Source organism: Microtus oregoni, unplaced genomic scaffold, assembly GCF_018167655.1.
Source record: "Microtus oregoni isolate MIOR12 unplaced genomic scaffold, Mior012 000017F_ref0000208, whole genome shotgun sequence".
NCBI lineage: Eukaryota > Metazoa > Chordata > Mammalia > Rodentia > Cricetidae > Microtus > Microtus oregoni.
The window spans coordinates 2,131,036-2,147,291 of NW_024543076.1; the positions used below are offsets into that span (position 1 = coordinate 2,131,036).

Consider the following 16,256-nt stretch of genomic DNA (forward strand, 5'->3'; position numbering starts at 1 on the left):
ATTTCGGGTTTTTATTCAATTTTACTTCTTGCATTATAGATATTCCTTGTCAATTGTAGTCTGACATACTGATTTTATTTTGAAACTGCATGACAGGAACCATGATCTCACACTAAACTCTTCACTTAGCCAACTAGTGTCTCCTGACATGCCTTTGAATTGCTATCTCTCTCTCTCTCTCTCTCTCTCTCTCTCTCTCTCTCTCTCACCGTGCATATTTTATTGGAATTTTGAATATACCATTTTAATGTTTTTTTGAGAATATCATACATGCATGCAATGTATTTTTGAGCCTATCTGGCTCCTATTCTTACCCCTTACTCCTCCCAGATCTATCCCAGTCCCTCTCAACCTCGCATTCTCTTTTGTTGATGCTTTTTAAAACCACCCATTGAGTCCCATTTGTGCTGCCCACATGAACATAGGTACGGCATCTCCTGGAGAAAAATCATTCAAATATCAGATGTGCAGCCAAGACAGTAAAGCAAACCAGGAAGTGGTAAATGAAAGCAGATCCAGTGAAAGTCTAAGGTTTCCTACCAGAGGTTACATCCTAAACGAAGCTTCCCTGGCCTAGCATCCATTAACTGCCAAGAGCACCTCAGTTACAGGTAAGGAGCTCCTGAACCCTTGTCCTCCCCATGCTGGGGTACGGGCTGGTTTGATCTATGCAGGTCGTGTGCAGGCAGCCACCACTTTTGCTAGCTCATGAGTGCAGTGGCCCCTGCACCTTGTTTGGGTTTGGTTCTCTCTGACCTTGACTCTCACCGCCCCCCTCTTTCTCAGTGGCCCCTGAGCCTTGGAGGAGGGAGTGTGACGGAGATGTCTCATTTGTGACTGAGCATGCCGGCATCTTTAAGTCACGGTTGTCAGGATGATCACATGACTTTTCTGTCTACCGAGACCTTACATACGTCATAGCTTCTCAGTTGTCTCCTTCGAATGACAAGGTATCCATCCACCTGTCTTCTTCAAACCTCTCTAGGCATTGCATCAAGGTTTAATGGCTCCAATTCAGTTGTTTTGTTGATAACAGCCCTGCACTGTAATCGCTGTTTACAGAATTCTTCATCTTTGAAATGAAGAAAAAAATACCATACATCTGGTATTTGAATGTTTATTCTAAAACATGAGTACTGCTTTTTTTTTAGTAATTTAGTCTCTTAAAAAATTATATTAAGACTCTCACAAAGAACTTGCAAATAAAAAAGATCACACTGCGATGTTAACCAGACCCCAGGGCTGTCATCTCAGCGGACTCCTGAACAGTCAGAACAGCCATTCTAGAACTCTGGGTTCACACAATTTTACAACTTCGTTATCAAATGTATTTTATGTACCTGTCCACCACACATACACATGCGCGCGCGCGCATACACACACACACACACACACACACACACACACACACACACACATAAACGCACACACACGCGCACACATCCCATGACATAGCTCAAGCTAGCAAAAGAGCTTCATCCACATCAGTTCTTCCTCATCACCTGGTACCCTCTGCTCCCCGTTCTGCACGTTCTCCTGGACTCACGTGCACGTTCGTTTTCCACAGGGAAGGGGGAACGTGTGGTTTCCTCTTTCTGAGAGTGTGTGCCCCGGCTGAACACGCATTCTAAGTCCATCCATTTTCACAGGAGTGCTGCGCTTTCGTTTTTCTTTAGAGCTGGACAGTGTTCCTTTGTATGTGCATCGGATTTTCCCTGCCCACTTGTTAGGCAGCTAAGTTGTTAGGCATCTCCTTGCCACGGTGAGTAATGCTGCAGCAATCATGACTGATAAGCTTACCTGATATTTGTATGTCTTTCCTAAAGCCTGATCGCAGCTTTTGTCTGAAGATGTCGGTCTTCCTATTGTGAAAGTCTTCTTCTATTAGATCTGTAGTTATTTCTCTTTTGTTCTGGGACCTTGAGAGCATTAGTCAACCTGGGTGGATTTAGAACCACGTAAGGAACCTGCTCTGGGCATGTCTGTGAGGGAGTTTCCTGAGAGGATTAACAGGAGGAAAGACCCATGGGAACACGCCTCCCCTGCCACATGAACCGAAGCCTGTACTCCTCACACTCCTCCTTCCTTCCTTCCAGTTGACTTTGTCAGGTATTGTCACAGCTACAGGAAAAGCATCCCCACCGCCACCCCTCTAGAAATACTTCCAATTCCAGAGTGAGTCCCTGCAGCTACCCTTCCTGTTGCTCTTTCCTCTCAAGCATCTTTATCTCCGCCCTTGCCTACCACATCCAGAAGATGTCCCCTCCTAGCTACCTCAGGTTATCCTGAACAACCGCCGTCCGTGTTCTGTAACTAAGTGTTGCTTCTGACTACTTCCAATGTGTCTTAACTCTCACCTTTGATCATCTAATTCATCTCCTGCTATCGTTTTCTAGGCTCTACCTGGGGTCCTCTGAATTCTGGTTTCTTTTATTGTATCTAGCATTTTCAGCATTTCTGAGTTCTGGTTCTCTTTCCACTCTGAAATACAAAATGGATGTCACAGTTTCCTTTTATTTCTGGCAGCAAATCTGTTTGTTGATGAAGTACTCCCTCTGCTCATGTTCTTCCCTGCTTGTTTCCTTTACTGCTCAAAGTCTCTGCAGATTCCAAGTGCATCGTGGGCCTTTCCTGACCTGGGTCTGCCTTGTGTCAGTAGTGAACTCACCCTGGGTCTTCGCTGTTTCGGCCATCTCTGCTGAACTTCTTCCCCTGAGTCTGCGATAACACAAAACTACACAGCCAGGGACAGGCAGCTGAGCGGACCAGGGACAGGCAGCTGGGCAGTAAAAAGTTGCGGGGCGTAGAACTGTTTTAGAAGCCCATAGCTTCTCCTTGCAGGCAGGGAACAGCTGCTCCAGATGTTCAGGGTCATCCCTGGCCTCTGCCCTTGATCTCTTACCTGCAGTATCTGGACAGTACCTTGACTGCCCATGGGGAAACTGGATCTGGATGGCTCTGCTTACTTACATCAGACAGCATGGCCGAGCCACGCCTGAAGGAGGGTGGGCTGCATGGCGAGAGGGGGGGCTCCCCTGAGTGGGCTCTGAACCTCTCCTGTGACCCAGCCTCCCCACCCCCAGCGCTGAGCCATCCATCTTAGGCTCTGTGGTCAGTCCCCCGGCACAGTCACCCTCCCCACAGCACAGTGCCCCCTTCTCGGGAAGCAAGGCTGTGAGTCAGCCTTCAATCTGCTCTCCTTGGCATAGTACCTAGCTGAAATTCCTCAAAATTGCTGGCATGTTGATGCCTCCCGCTCCTCTTTTTCCAACACCGAGGCAGATTCTCCTATTTTTGTACTCCCTTACAAGGTCCTTTCTGTCACTTGCAGAAGGAGGTGGCTTTGGTGGGAGGTGGACATCTGTGCTCAGCTTTCCTGTCTACAGTCAAGATGGCCTCTCTCTTTGCACTTTGGTGTACTGGCCAGGAGTCCCAAGCACCGAAGAGGAGTCTTGGGTGTTTCCTGGTCCATGAACCCTCTCTGGAGTTCTTATCTAAGCTGGTCCTATCATCACCTGGTTCATAGTTTTGGTTTCTGCTTTTGTTTTCCTGGACACATCCCCTCTCCCTCGCAAATTTTAAGTTAGCATGCCCTCTGGTGAGAAATTCTCCCGCCAAACACGGCTTGCCAGGCTCGGGCAGCGCCTGCTGCCATCGCCAGGGACTCATCGTCTGGCAACCTGATCCATAGCCCAGCGTTCAGCAACATCTTCCCTGCCCTGCCAAGGTGACGACCTTCAGATGGAAACAGCAGAAGCTGCTCCCCTGGCTCCTGGGACCCGTGTGTCCCTTCCAGAAGCGGTGTGTTCCACTAGAGAGCCATTTCGGATCCTTCTGGCACATTCCTGCCCTGCCCGTGAGTCAGCAGCAGGGCAGCAGGAGGTGGAGGGGTGGGGTGTAGAGGCACCCCAGCTCGGCTTGGCAGCCTGCCCCGGAACATAGTGCATCACACGATTGGCCGTCTCCAGCCTGTGAACAGCTGCCTCTGGTCCTCTGTGGGGAGTCACCAAGCTGGCACAGCTGCCCCTTCCAGGGAAGAGTGAAAAGATCTCTCCCACCAGGGGAATCTGTGCATCCCTTTGGGGTTTCGTGGGATGCAGGCTAGCTCGTTCCTGCGGAAACCACACACCTCTTGGCTTTAGTTCAATGGCATTACCACCACTTGCCCCCCAGACCCTGAACCCCGAGCATGGTTTCTCACCCTCTCTTTGATTAGCTGTCCCTGAGATGACCACTGCCCCCTCACATCTAATGTGGATAATGTTATTTTTAACTTTACAAGCTCCCGGGGTAAGCTGTGGAGGTACACAAAGGGATTCCAGGGTTCTCTTGCCCCCAGAGTAGTCAGGAAGGAGGGTTACAGCAAGCAGAGCCATGGGAATACAGATCTGTGTAGTTTCTTCTTTCACACAGTGACCTGCGGCGAGCCCAGAACCAAGGACTCAAGGCTCTAAGAACACAGCCACACTCATTGCTTTGCAGGTTGCTTATGGCTTCTTTTGCAATAGAACAGCAGAAGCAGAGCCCGGAAGGCCAGCAACACCTAAACCACTTACATTCTGGCCCCTTGCAGGAAAGGATAGATGCTTCCTTGCTGCAGAACAGAAATAAGACTGAAGTTAAGCCCTGGATTCAGTGTGTTCTGTGTGAACTGTGTGACCTTAGGCAACTGCCTCAACCTCTCTGTGTCTCCTTATACTTACCCCCAAGTTGCTCATAGCTATGCCTTCTAGGTCTACACCAGTGACCAAAAGTGGCATCCTCACACAACCGAGGGACAAGCCATCTGAAGGGCACTGGGGAGAGGGAGCCACACTGTTGTTCCCACCTTTATGTCCATTATAGATGTGTTTCCTTCTCCCAGCCTCTTTTCCACCTCCCTCTGGAGTGTTCTGGCATTTCTACCTAAGCTGTCCTCTTATTACCTAGAGCAAAGGTGGCATATAGGCTCCTCTCTAGCCTCCCCTTAGTCAGCACCAAGCACTCAGTGGTAAGGCCCCCAGACTCTCTCACTGGGTGGGTAAACATGCCATGACGACAGCTATGCTTTCAGAGTTGCACCCCAGTTGGAAAATTCCACTTGGGCCTGGCAGAGTAGATTCGATCCCCAGCTCCTAGGGAAGTCGCACCGTCCAAACTGCTGAGGTCAGCACAGTCCAGGCCATGCTGCCTCTGCAGCCTGCTCAGCACCGGGGGCCGTGGTGTCCACCCAAGACGCACACTCAGCACCTGCGCGGGATGAGGGCTGGCTCCAGGCTCGCGGCCAGGGATGGACAGGTTGTCATTCCTAACCTGGAGGGAGCTGAGACAGCTCAGCTTCTCTCTGTCAGAAGCAGTGGGGAGCCTGGATCTGAGAGGACCTTATGTGAGAGTCCCCGTGATTCTTGGGGTGACCCGAGGAAGTTCCTGGTTACAGGAAATGAGGTTGGAGGAGTGGGGGAGGAGGGTATTGGTGGGGAGAACAGCAGGAGGGGCATCGGAGAACTGAGCCTGGAACCCCTTAGAGGACTTCATGGGAAGGGGTTGTTGACTTCGAGCAGTGAGGGTGAGCAGAGCCCAGGAACTCAGGGGACTCAAGCAAGTGTGGCGTAAAAGACAAGATGCCAGTAGAGGCGTCAGGCTATCCTTTGGTAACCTGCACGTGCAAAGCTGGCAGGAGTGTGCATCCATTAGGGGCCCTGCGGGAAACGTGACTTGGGGGGGAGGGGTCAGCAGGAGCCCTGTAGGAAACATGACATGTGGTGGGGGACTGGAGGTCAGAAAAAAAAAGCAAACTTCACAAAAGTGTTTTGGTCAAGGACAGGGGAACCAATCAGGCTAAGGAGGCCTCAAGGAGAGACAGCGGTGGCAGTCAGGACCACCACCGAGCACTCTTGAGGGCAAGAGGAAGGGCAGGAGGAACCCAGTCAGAAAGAACGGAGCTGAGTGACAAAGAAATATCCTGAACTTTCAGCTTTCTCCTCCTTGCCCTCTGACTCCTGCTGAGGCCTCTTTGGGCCTTGTGGTGCCTTTTCACACCTGCTGGTCTCCTGGCTTCTGATGCCTTCTGGAGTCCTTTAGCGCCCCCCCCCCCCCCCCCCCGTCTCCTGCTGGGCTCCCATTGGCTCACTGAACCCCGCAGGGCTTCTATTGGCCCTTAGACCCCTGCTGGCATCTTATTGGCTCTGTGACTCCTACTGGGCCAGCCATTAGCCCTTACACCCCTGGAGCCCGTTGTTTGTCTGATACCTGTTGAGACACCACCGCCCGCCCATTGGCCTCCCACTGGACCAACCTAACTGGGAGTCTCAGAGATGCTTCTCATTAAAGTCAAATTCCATAGAGAGCAGAACCAGGCTGCTGGGGGGTGTGGGTAAGGACAAGTGTTGGGTTCCAGCAAGAGAGACAGCCTAGTTAGTGTTCTGGGCCTAGGGCTCCAGGGCTCTGTACCCGACTCAAGCCAAGCAGGTTAGACCAGTCGTTCAGGGTGCTGTGTTGGAGAAGGGACATGATCCGCGTTGAGGCTGCCCATATTAGTAATAGGTGAATCTGACTAGAGATGGGAATAAGAAGGTTCTAGCCGTGGTGTCCATGGTAGTACCCAGGAAAGGATTTTAAACTGGAAAGCCAACCTGCAGTACCCTAAAAGGGTGTCGTTCAATTTGTAAGAATGGGAGGGGCCACAAGGATCCATCCAGGGTTACACATATTCAAGGGTCTGTCTTAGAGAGACTAGGGCAGAGGCTTAGCATGGAGCTCCAAGAGAGGGAGGGAGCTGAGGCAGGAGGGACTGGGACATAGACAGAGGGGTGGCTACCACGGCTAGAGCCATGGGCCACCCTGGAAAGACGTTTCACTGTTTCCCCATTGACGCGGACTCCGTAGAGTTCTCCCACTCTGTCTTCAGCCCCTGGCAGCCAAGTACGAAGGGATTTAGTGCCCGCTGGGCATCCTCCCATCCTTTGCTCGCCCCTCATAGGCTTCTTGTGTGCCATTCTATGCAGGACCCCGCACAGAATGGCACACAGGGTCTGAGGAGCTTGTGCGGAAAGGAACGTGGACCAACTTCACCAGGCTCAGCTCCTTACAAGCCAGCCCCAAATCCAAGCACCCCCTTTCCAGCCCCCAGCAAGGTATCCCAAAGTCCAATTCATGTTTGCCTACTCCCCATCTATGTTCCTGTCCTCAGTAACAGAAATAAGATACCCTGGGACAGACAGGGAGAGAAAAAAGCAGGTTCCTTTCAGAAAGCCCAGGTGTGAGGGTCTAGACTGAGCAGGACATCGGTGAGAACCTCGCTTGGATCCATGAACAGCAGGTTTCTGGAGGCCCCATTTGTTCTCTTCCTTGATGGCCGAATGAAGTCAGAACAGACTGGAGGTGAAAGCAACAGGAATGTGTTTTCCGCCAAGTCTGGAGTTCGCGGGCTCTCAGTCAAGGAGTCAGCGGACTGTACCTGTCCTCACCACTTCTGGCTTCTGGTAGCTGCAGACATGGCTTCACAGGTCACCTCCCTTCACACACCTTCCTCCCTCTGTGTCTCTACTCACACTTGGCCTTACTCTTAGGGGAAACCCAGCACTGGGTTTTAGCAGCAACTCTCTTCTCTAGATCCTTATCTGCGCCATAAAGACACATTTCCCAAGGAAGATCAGGCTCTCAGGTTCAAAATTAAGATTTTGACCTACCTTGAGATCACCACCAGCACACTGACTCTATGCAATGAGGGATGTTAGTGCAAGCCAATGATGCTAGTGCAAGTCAGTGATGCCAGTGAACAGCGAGGGATGCCAGTGCACAGCGAGGGATGCCAGTGCACAGCGAGGGATGCCAGTGCACAGCAAGGGATGCTAGTGCACAGCAAGAGATGCTAGTACAAGTCAGTGATGCCAGTGCACAGCGAGGGATAGTTGTGCACAGCTGCGTGTGCCCTCCCACACGGCCTGCACACAGAGGGTCTAATGCTCTTCTCTGTAGAGTGCTGTCCTCTGGCTGTAACATGACCATTGTCCTCTTGAACTCTCTGCACCTGTGATTACCCACATGACACCACACAAAGTTGGAACTATTGATGTTCCACTGTGGCAGAGGGGTGGGACTCATGAGACCCATCTCCACCGCCAGAGAGAAATGTCTAAAAGAATTGAAGTACATGGGCCAGACCCTAGGGGAGAGGGTAAGCACAAAATACTCCCCCACAGCTACCCAGAGGTGCTTCAGCAACTTTACCATTCAAAAAGAACAGCAAATGGGGTAAGCATTATGTAGAAAAATCACAGACATTGGTGGTAAAGGGGAAGCCTCTGCTTAGCGTCCAGCTCCTGCTTGATGCCTCTGGGGTTGGGAAGCTCACTACCACCTTTCCCTTCACTGGAATGTTTTCTTCTTCATTGTCTTCACCTTCTACATCATTATCCTCATTTTCTGCCCTCCACTTCTTCCTCCTTCTGGTTTGAAGCCAGAATCTACCTTCCCGGACCTTCTAACTGTTGACTCACTGGCTGCTACAGGATGTCCATAGGCAGACGTCCCCTTTCCTGTGACAGCTCTTCCATTTTGAAGTCAGCCATCTCTTCCTGCCTTGATCTTCTCTGTGCTAATTTTCTAATTAGTTTAAATTAATGGTAGTTCCTGGGGAGCTGAAGCCCTAGTAAAAGTGACCTGAATTATTCAAACGTTGGGACATTTCAAAGCCTACTTAGTCTAATTAGCATCTTAACTCTGTCGGCGCCCTCAGCATCGAAGGAGCCATATTTGAACACACTCCGTGTGTTAATGGATTTTTCTTGAATGAACTGTTTAATCAAGTGAAGACACATTTCATGAATGAATAGCAGTAAATCTATAATTATACGTTTTAGTCAGGTAAGAGGAGTGACATTTCAGCACAATCTGCCGCTATATATAGCGGGTGCGTTTGAATGACAAAGTAGGTTACCTCGGCTTCCGTAGGAGAGCTGGGATGCATTTTGCTCTGAGTTCATTTCTAACCTAATTAGAACGTTCAGACTTAGAAGTGCAGGTAGATCTGTCGTCACCGCCACCTGGAGCTCTGTCTTTCTGGATGATTTCTCGGTTGGGGCAGTGGCCTCCAGGGGAATGGTGTCCTGGGAATGGCTGGCCATCAGAGCGAGGTGTCTTGGGGTCTCAGGTGCTCCAACAGCCTCCTGTCCTTGGCTGCCCACTTCACTGGCTCTGAATCTGCCCTGCTTGAGACCTGTGGTCTGACCACGAATGCTCAGTCAATACTCTTAAGACAAGAGGAAACTGAGATGGAGAGGGTAGGAGAAGAGCCCCAGCAGGGAGGAAAGATGCACCTCTTCCTTGGTCTGCAGCTGGAAAGATTCCACCCTAAACTCAGAGCGAGAAATTTGAGCAGCTCGCTGGACTAACATAGAAAATCTCCATCCCACCAGTCGGTTGGGAGATACCCAGGCATCCTCAGGTGCCCCTGAGGGACGGCAGTCTTCCTAAATGACAGGTCAGTGCTGTCATAAAAAGGCCCTGGCCAGGGCTACCATACTGCCATGCCCTGGTTCTCCATCCCTGGGAATGAGGGAGATCGTGTGTGTTTATTGTTTGAAGTTGCGGGTATAATTTGTTCCACAGCAATAGAAGACAAATACACATTATCAGTTACCCTCAATGCTTCTGTGACTCGAGGCTTCTGGCAGCCCTCCCATTCTCCCCTGCTCAGCCTTTGGAATCTCTCACCTGGATATCTCTCTCTCTCTCTCTCTCTCTCTCTCTCTCTCTCTCTCTCTCTCGTACACACACACACACACACACACACACACACACACGCAGCTCCACTCAGGTCGGCTCCCCTCTGGACTCCTCACAATGACTTTCCATAGCATGGAGATCACAGCATCTTTAATATAAATTGTAAGACTCACATGCTCCAGCCCCACCCACCTCTCCTTTCTTGCCTGCTTCATTCCAATACGGTCCCCCAACCACTCATTCTTTTAGTCTCCTTTTCAATTCCAGTTTTGATAGTCTCTGTTTCTGTACCATCATCCTCCAGCCCAGGACCTTTGCGTATGCTGCTGCCCAGGCTGGACGCTTCCTGCTCCTCTCTTGGCCCTGTCTGACTCTGTTGCACTAAACTCAAGAGCCTCAGCAGGTACCACCTACTCATGCGTTCACCAGAGTCGTCATCTGAGGGATGCCTCCCACTCCCACTAGACAGAGAGCGGTGCAGGGCAGTGAGTAGGGTAGCTCCGTCACCGGCCACCCTTGTGCCCTAGCAAAGGAGATGTCAGTGTCACACACGAACGAGCATGAAACAGGCACATGAGATTGGAGGGACAGACAGCTCTCATCCCAGAAAACCCAGGGCCCTGTTCATGAAAGTGTGAAGTCCCAAAGTCAGTTTGTGGTTAGACATGATGTGTGATTTCAGCCCCGCAGGAGTGTAGACTGAGAACAGTGAGGTCTGTAAATGTCCCTCCCCAGATGCTTGGGCTTCATCCTGGGACTTCTGAACTTGGCTTCAATATTGCCTTGCTGGAGGTCAGGCACCTGAGGCTACCATAGAGGATCGGTAGAGACAAAAGGGACCTCGCTGTGTGGTCAGCAGAACATGGTAAGGACAAGGGTCTGGTAGGGCAAGCCATCACAGGACCCAAACAGGGTAGGGTAGACAGTGAGATTACTGGGAGATTTCCACATTGGCCCACATGGCCCACCCAACACAAGGTTGTAAGCTTACATAAAACATGAGGACATGTTTGTGACTTGATTTCATTGTTATCCGGCATGTGTCTCCTAGACACAGTGTCCTGGCACAGCACTCCTAGAAGGAATTTTCAACTTTACCATGATACAAACACGATTCCCATTTGACAGCCTGGGATCTGGGGTTTTGATCGTGTGTGTGTGTGTGTGTGTGTGTGTGTGTGTGTGTGTGTGTGTGATATTTGGTAGAACACTCTCACACTGTGCAGGGAGCAGCAACCACATATTCCCAGGCACAGCTGAGCTTCCAGTGTCCTGGGCCGCTGAGACATGTGCTTTGCTCTTCCGTGGTTTTCCAGCTCTCAGTTTTGAACTCACCCGCGCCATCATGCATCAATCAGCATCTCCGTTTTATCTTCCCGGGAATGAAGGGCTCTTACTTTCCCAGAAGAGCATGTTCTTGCTTTTATTAAATAAAAGTGAAAAGGATCATAGAATCGGAGACTCGCAGACTAGAGCAAACAGCTCAGACACTGGCCCCATTACCCTGGAGAACCTGAAGGTTCAGGGCAAACCTGGACGTCTGGGAGCTAAGCAGAACATCTTGCAGTCCCCACGCAAGGGTGGGGTGGTTCCTTACACCCCTTCTTTCCTGTGCTCTAGGGTGGATTTCTTTTGCTTGCCACCCTCATATGTCCATCAGAATAAATACCCAAGCCGAGTGCAAACAAGGAGCTGAAGCCATGCTAGTGGCTAGCAGTGCGAACCGGGCACTTGAGCCTTCTCCACAGCAGCAGGCAGGACTGTGGAAAGATCACCAGACCGGGAGTCTCCCCTCAGTTGCACGTGGATGAAATCGGAGGCAGGAGAATACTGCCTTTAGGGTGGATTTGTTTGTTTATCAAGCAAAATATGATACAGGTTCTCACTCCTGCCCTGACATACTCACAGACACCTCAACCACGGGATCCTTTCTCACTTTTAAGCAGTGTACAGAACTCCACAGTGTACAAAGCCATTCCACGGCTCCAAGATGAGCCTGGAACCCAGGCAGTGAGCCATTTGCCAGCTGCCTCTATTTTCAGGTGAGAAGACAGAGGTTCGAAGGAAGTTGGGTCACCTCACCAAATGTGAGTGACACACGGAGAGCTGGGTCTTGACAGTGCCCGCCACTGGGTGAGCCCACTGATTGGCACTGCCAGCCAGCTGGTGCCCCCCCACGCAGTCAGACAACACAGAGATGGGCCCACTTGTGGAAGTAGCAGAGTGCTTCTTCCTTTTACAAAATGTCTCAAGCATCCAAAAGACCATAGAATAAAATAAACACCCAGGACCGTCAAGAGGATCTCACACATAACCATCTACATCCCTCTCCCAAGGAAATAAAACATGGTGGCTCCCATTGGCATGCTTGTTCCCCTTCTTTGTGATGGCTTCCTGATGGCCAGTGACATGCAGGGCCAGATTATCCAAAACAACACATTGATGTTTGCTTTAGATGGATCTTCTGAATGTTAACATAAGATATCTATTATGTCTGTTTTTGTTTTGTTTTTTAGAGACAGGGTTTCTCTGTGTAACAGCCCTGGCTGCCCTAGAGCTGTCTATAGACCAGGCTGGCCTCAAACTCACAAATATCCACTTGCCTTTGCCCCCAAAGTGCTGGGATTGAAGGCATTCATCACCACTGCTCAGCTCAGAAGGTCTGTTTTTATTGGGGTAAAGTATAAAGAACACCTTGGCCATCTGTAAGTGCCCATCAATGACAAGGGACTTCACAAGCTGTGTAACTGCCATGTTATTCTTCCCATGAACCTTTGCACCACCCTAAACTGAGGCTCTGAGCCCATTAGGCACCAAATCCTGTTCTGTCTGCCTACTCCCAGTGACTGTTCCACTCCTGTCTCTAGGAATTTGCCTATTCCAAATACCTTGTATAATTGTCTTTTTGCATCTGCCTTTCTTTAGATTAATTCATAGTGATAGTTCGGATGTAATTGACCCCTATAAGCTCTTAGGGGAGTGGCATTATTAGGAGGTGTGGCTTTGTTGGAGTAAATGTGACCTTGTTGGAGGAAGTTTGTCATTGTCGAGATGCACTCTGAGGTCTCCTATGATCAAGCTATGCTCAGTATAGAGACAGGTCACTTTCTGTTTCCTGCAGATCAAAATGTAGAACTTTCATTTTTTTCTCCAACGCCATATCTGCCATCACACCACCGTGTCTCACTGTGATGACAATGGACTAAGCCTCTGAAACTATAAGCAACCCCAGTTAAATGTTTTCCTTTATAAGAATTGCTATAGTCATAGTGTCTCTACACATCAATAGGAACTCTAAGACAGCCATGTTGTAACAGACACGGAATCTCAATCTTTTTGAAAGTTGACTAGTGTATCACACTGTGTGTGCACACCATGTGTTTATGGTGTCCATCCAGCAACAGGCTCCTGGGTTGCTTCTACTTCGGGGCTATTGTGAATAATATCCTGTGAACAAGGCTGTTACAGTTGGAAGGTAAAATATCCCCCATTGGCTCCTGTGTTTGACTCCTTGGTCCCCCATTCACAGTGCCATTTAGGGAACCTTTAGGAGACGGGGCCTCGCTGGAGGAAGTGGGTCACTGGGGGCCTGGCCCTGAGGGTTGTAATCTGGCTCCAGTTCTGGCCTGAGCTCTCCTGGTTTGTTGAGATGTGAGAATTCCTGACTGCACACACCACCGCCATGAACTCCTTCATCATTTTCTGCCACGATGGACTGTGTCCTCTCAGACTGTGAGCCAAAACAAACACTTCCTTGGGGCTGCAGAGATGAACCAGTGGTTAAGAGTGCTTGCCATACTTCTAGAGAACCTGAGTTCATTTCCCAGGACCCATGTTTGGCAGCTCACAACCATCTGTAACTCTAACTCCAGAATATCTCTACGGGCAACCACACATATGTGGCATGTATTCACACACACACACACACACACACACACACACACACACACAATAGATAGATAGATAGATAGATAGATAGATAGATAGATAGAAATATTAAAAATAAGATTTAAAAAATCCTCCCTCATTTCAGCTGCTCTGTTGATACTTTGACATGGTGCTGAGAAAGCGGCTGGCAGAATGAGTGGACATGACAGGTCCCTGCTGTCATTTCTTGTGGGAACTATTCCCAGGAGTGGGGTTGCTGGAGCAGGTGGTAATCAGTGTTTGCTTTTCTGAGACACTGCCATTCTGTTTCCCAGAATCTTGAACCACCACGCATTCCCAGACATGGTTCCCAAGGGTCCCAGGTGCTTTCTCTTCCTCGCAAACACTTGTTGCTGTCAGTTCTGATAGTGGCCATCCCAGTGGGGTGAGCAAGACATGCTCTTCAGAATCTTCTCCTCTTAGGCTCAGAGAGAGGAATGTCACACTCAGGGGACAGGGTCACAAACAAGACCAGAAACATCAAGACACAAGCTGGGTCCCAGCCACTCATCTTAATAGCCCTATAGTATTGGGTCCATTGTTGCACATCAGGGGCACCCAGCTATGGCTTCCAACTAGATTCACTCTCCATCTTTGTTCCTTTCAATCCAAACTTTAAACAAAAATCAACACCAGAAATTATAGGGGATTTTATATAGGAAAAGCCAGGATTTCTGATTTCTTCCCCCAAAGTGTCCTGGGGCCATTTCCAGCATGGCAGTGGAACAGCAGTGGTTGCTCTTAGAACATGTAGTCTCTAGGGTGCCACAGTCCCCCCTGAAAGTCCTGATGTCTTTCCTCACTGGCTGACCATGATGACGTGGCAGTTGGCAGCCCCCTGCCTTGTAGACACATGCCCAACCCGTAAGTCAGAACCTCATGGTCAGGTACCACTGTTTCCTTCCGCACTCTGTCTTGTATTGTATCTCTGAGAGCCTTGGCTATGTCTTCACCACAACAGGAAGACATACTGGAGCTTATACTGCAAAACATAAACATACAGCCTGACCCTGGCCCGGCAACACGGGATGCTGCCACGCCATCTCTTCACTTTGCCTCTTGTGGGAACTCTGAGAGCAGGCTGAGCAGCCCCAGCCTGGAGTCATGTCCTAGTATCACAGGGTGGTGCTCCCTTCTTTCTCTTAGAGGAGTGGGGAAAATCGCTCCCCAGTTTGGCCAACCCTGATGAATGGGCCTTCCTGACAACAGCCTGCCTGAGCTCTTGATTTGTCTCTGTCCACAGGTGAGGAATGACCTGACCGGGGTTCTGTACGGGGAGGACATCGAGATCTCAGACACAGAGAGCTTCTCCAACGATCCCTGCACCAGCGTCAAAAAGCTCAAGGTAGGTGCCGCCTGTCACTAGGGACAATGATGCCCCTGGGTGTGGGGGTCCACATGCTCTCTCCCAGCCTTGACTTCAGTATAGGCCTCAGAGCCAACTCTCCCTTCTGACCTCTCAGACCTCAGGAGTCAGCCTCCTTGAGCTTCCCCATGGCTTATTAGCTCACTGATAGCCAGGTTCTGTGCCACTGGAACTTGTATGGCTATTTCAGCCATGTTTGAATGACAAGTAGGGCACCCACCCATGTCTTGTCTCTTGCAAAGGGATGGGAGCCAGGAGCTATCTGGCCCATCCCGAAGCATTGCTGTTAGGACTGAGAGCCCATCTCCTGATCCCACCCAGCATCAGCCACTCTAGGGATGGAGGGAGGCAACTTGAGGTTCCCCCTTGTAAATATGTCTTCCTTTCACTGTCTGCTGCAAACTCCAACCCCTACAAGATGCTGGTCCCTCTCCTGGGCCCCCAGATATAATTGCACCCACCCCTGTTCTCAGGTCGGTCACAGCATGACCAAGAAGGTCCACTCTCAAGGGAAATGAAGGATCTAGGGCAAAGGAGGGAGAAGTGACTCCTGCCACCAGGGGAAGGGATCAGCCCTGCCACTAAGGAGCTGCAGGCTGCAGGGAAGGAGAGCTGCAGGGCCAAGGGTAGCAGGCATGCTCTACTAGGGGAGCATCAGAATTCCACAGAGCATAAGGCATCGGGAGCAGGAGTACCAGGGTGATGCTGAGGCTGGAAACAGAGCTTCCGGCCAGTCCCCAACAGCTGAGCACTCAGCTAAGAGACTCCCTCTTCTCCTGAGTGTGGAGGGAAGCAGCTGGCCTCAGAGCCATGGACTTTTTTTTTCCCCTCCCATTCCTGCTTGGCCAGGGGTAATGCTGTCAACATGAAGATCTCACATGCCAACTGCTGGCGTCTTTTCTGACTCAAACAGGTCCAAGGTTTGCTTTGACACAGCAGATGACAGTTACAAATCATAGGTCATAAGATTGTCCACTTTCACTGATGGGGATCCAGAGCTCAGAGCTGGGGAGCCAGGGGACTCAGAAGAACTGCACATCTCCTGGTATCCTCCAAAATAGACAGAGCCTGTGAGTCACACTTTGACCCTGGGAGTCTCTGCAAATGAGGACCAGCCCCCGGGGATAACCCAGGTTGCTACTGCCCAAGCTTTCCCTCCATGTTGTCAAGGACTATGCTGTTGCAGGCTCTAGATGGGCCCCGTGGAGCCCGGAGGACTCAGGCCAGTGGGGAAGGAGGCTCTGTTGTGCCAGTCCTG

General features: G+C 50.4%; 1 protein-coding gene across 1 annotated transcript in view; it reads left to right on the plus strand.

The window, feature by feature from the left end:
• Gabbr2 (gamma-aminobutyric acid type B receptor subunit 2) overlaps positions 1 to 16,256 on the plus strand; it is a 343,001-nt gene that overhangs the window by 167,421 nt on the left and 159,324 nt on the right. The window contains exon 4 of the mRNA XM_041667549.1: positions 14,876 to 14,977. Coding sequence (XP_041523483.1) covers positions 14,876 to 14,977 — 102 coding nt within the window. The remainder of the gene's footprint in view (positions 1 to 14,875; positions 14,978 to 16,256) is intronic.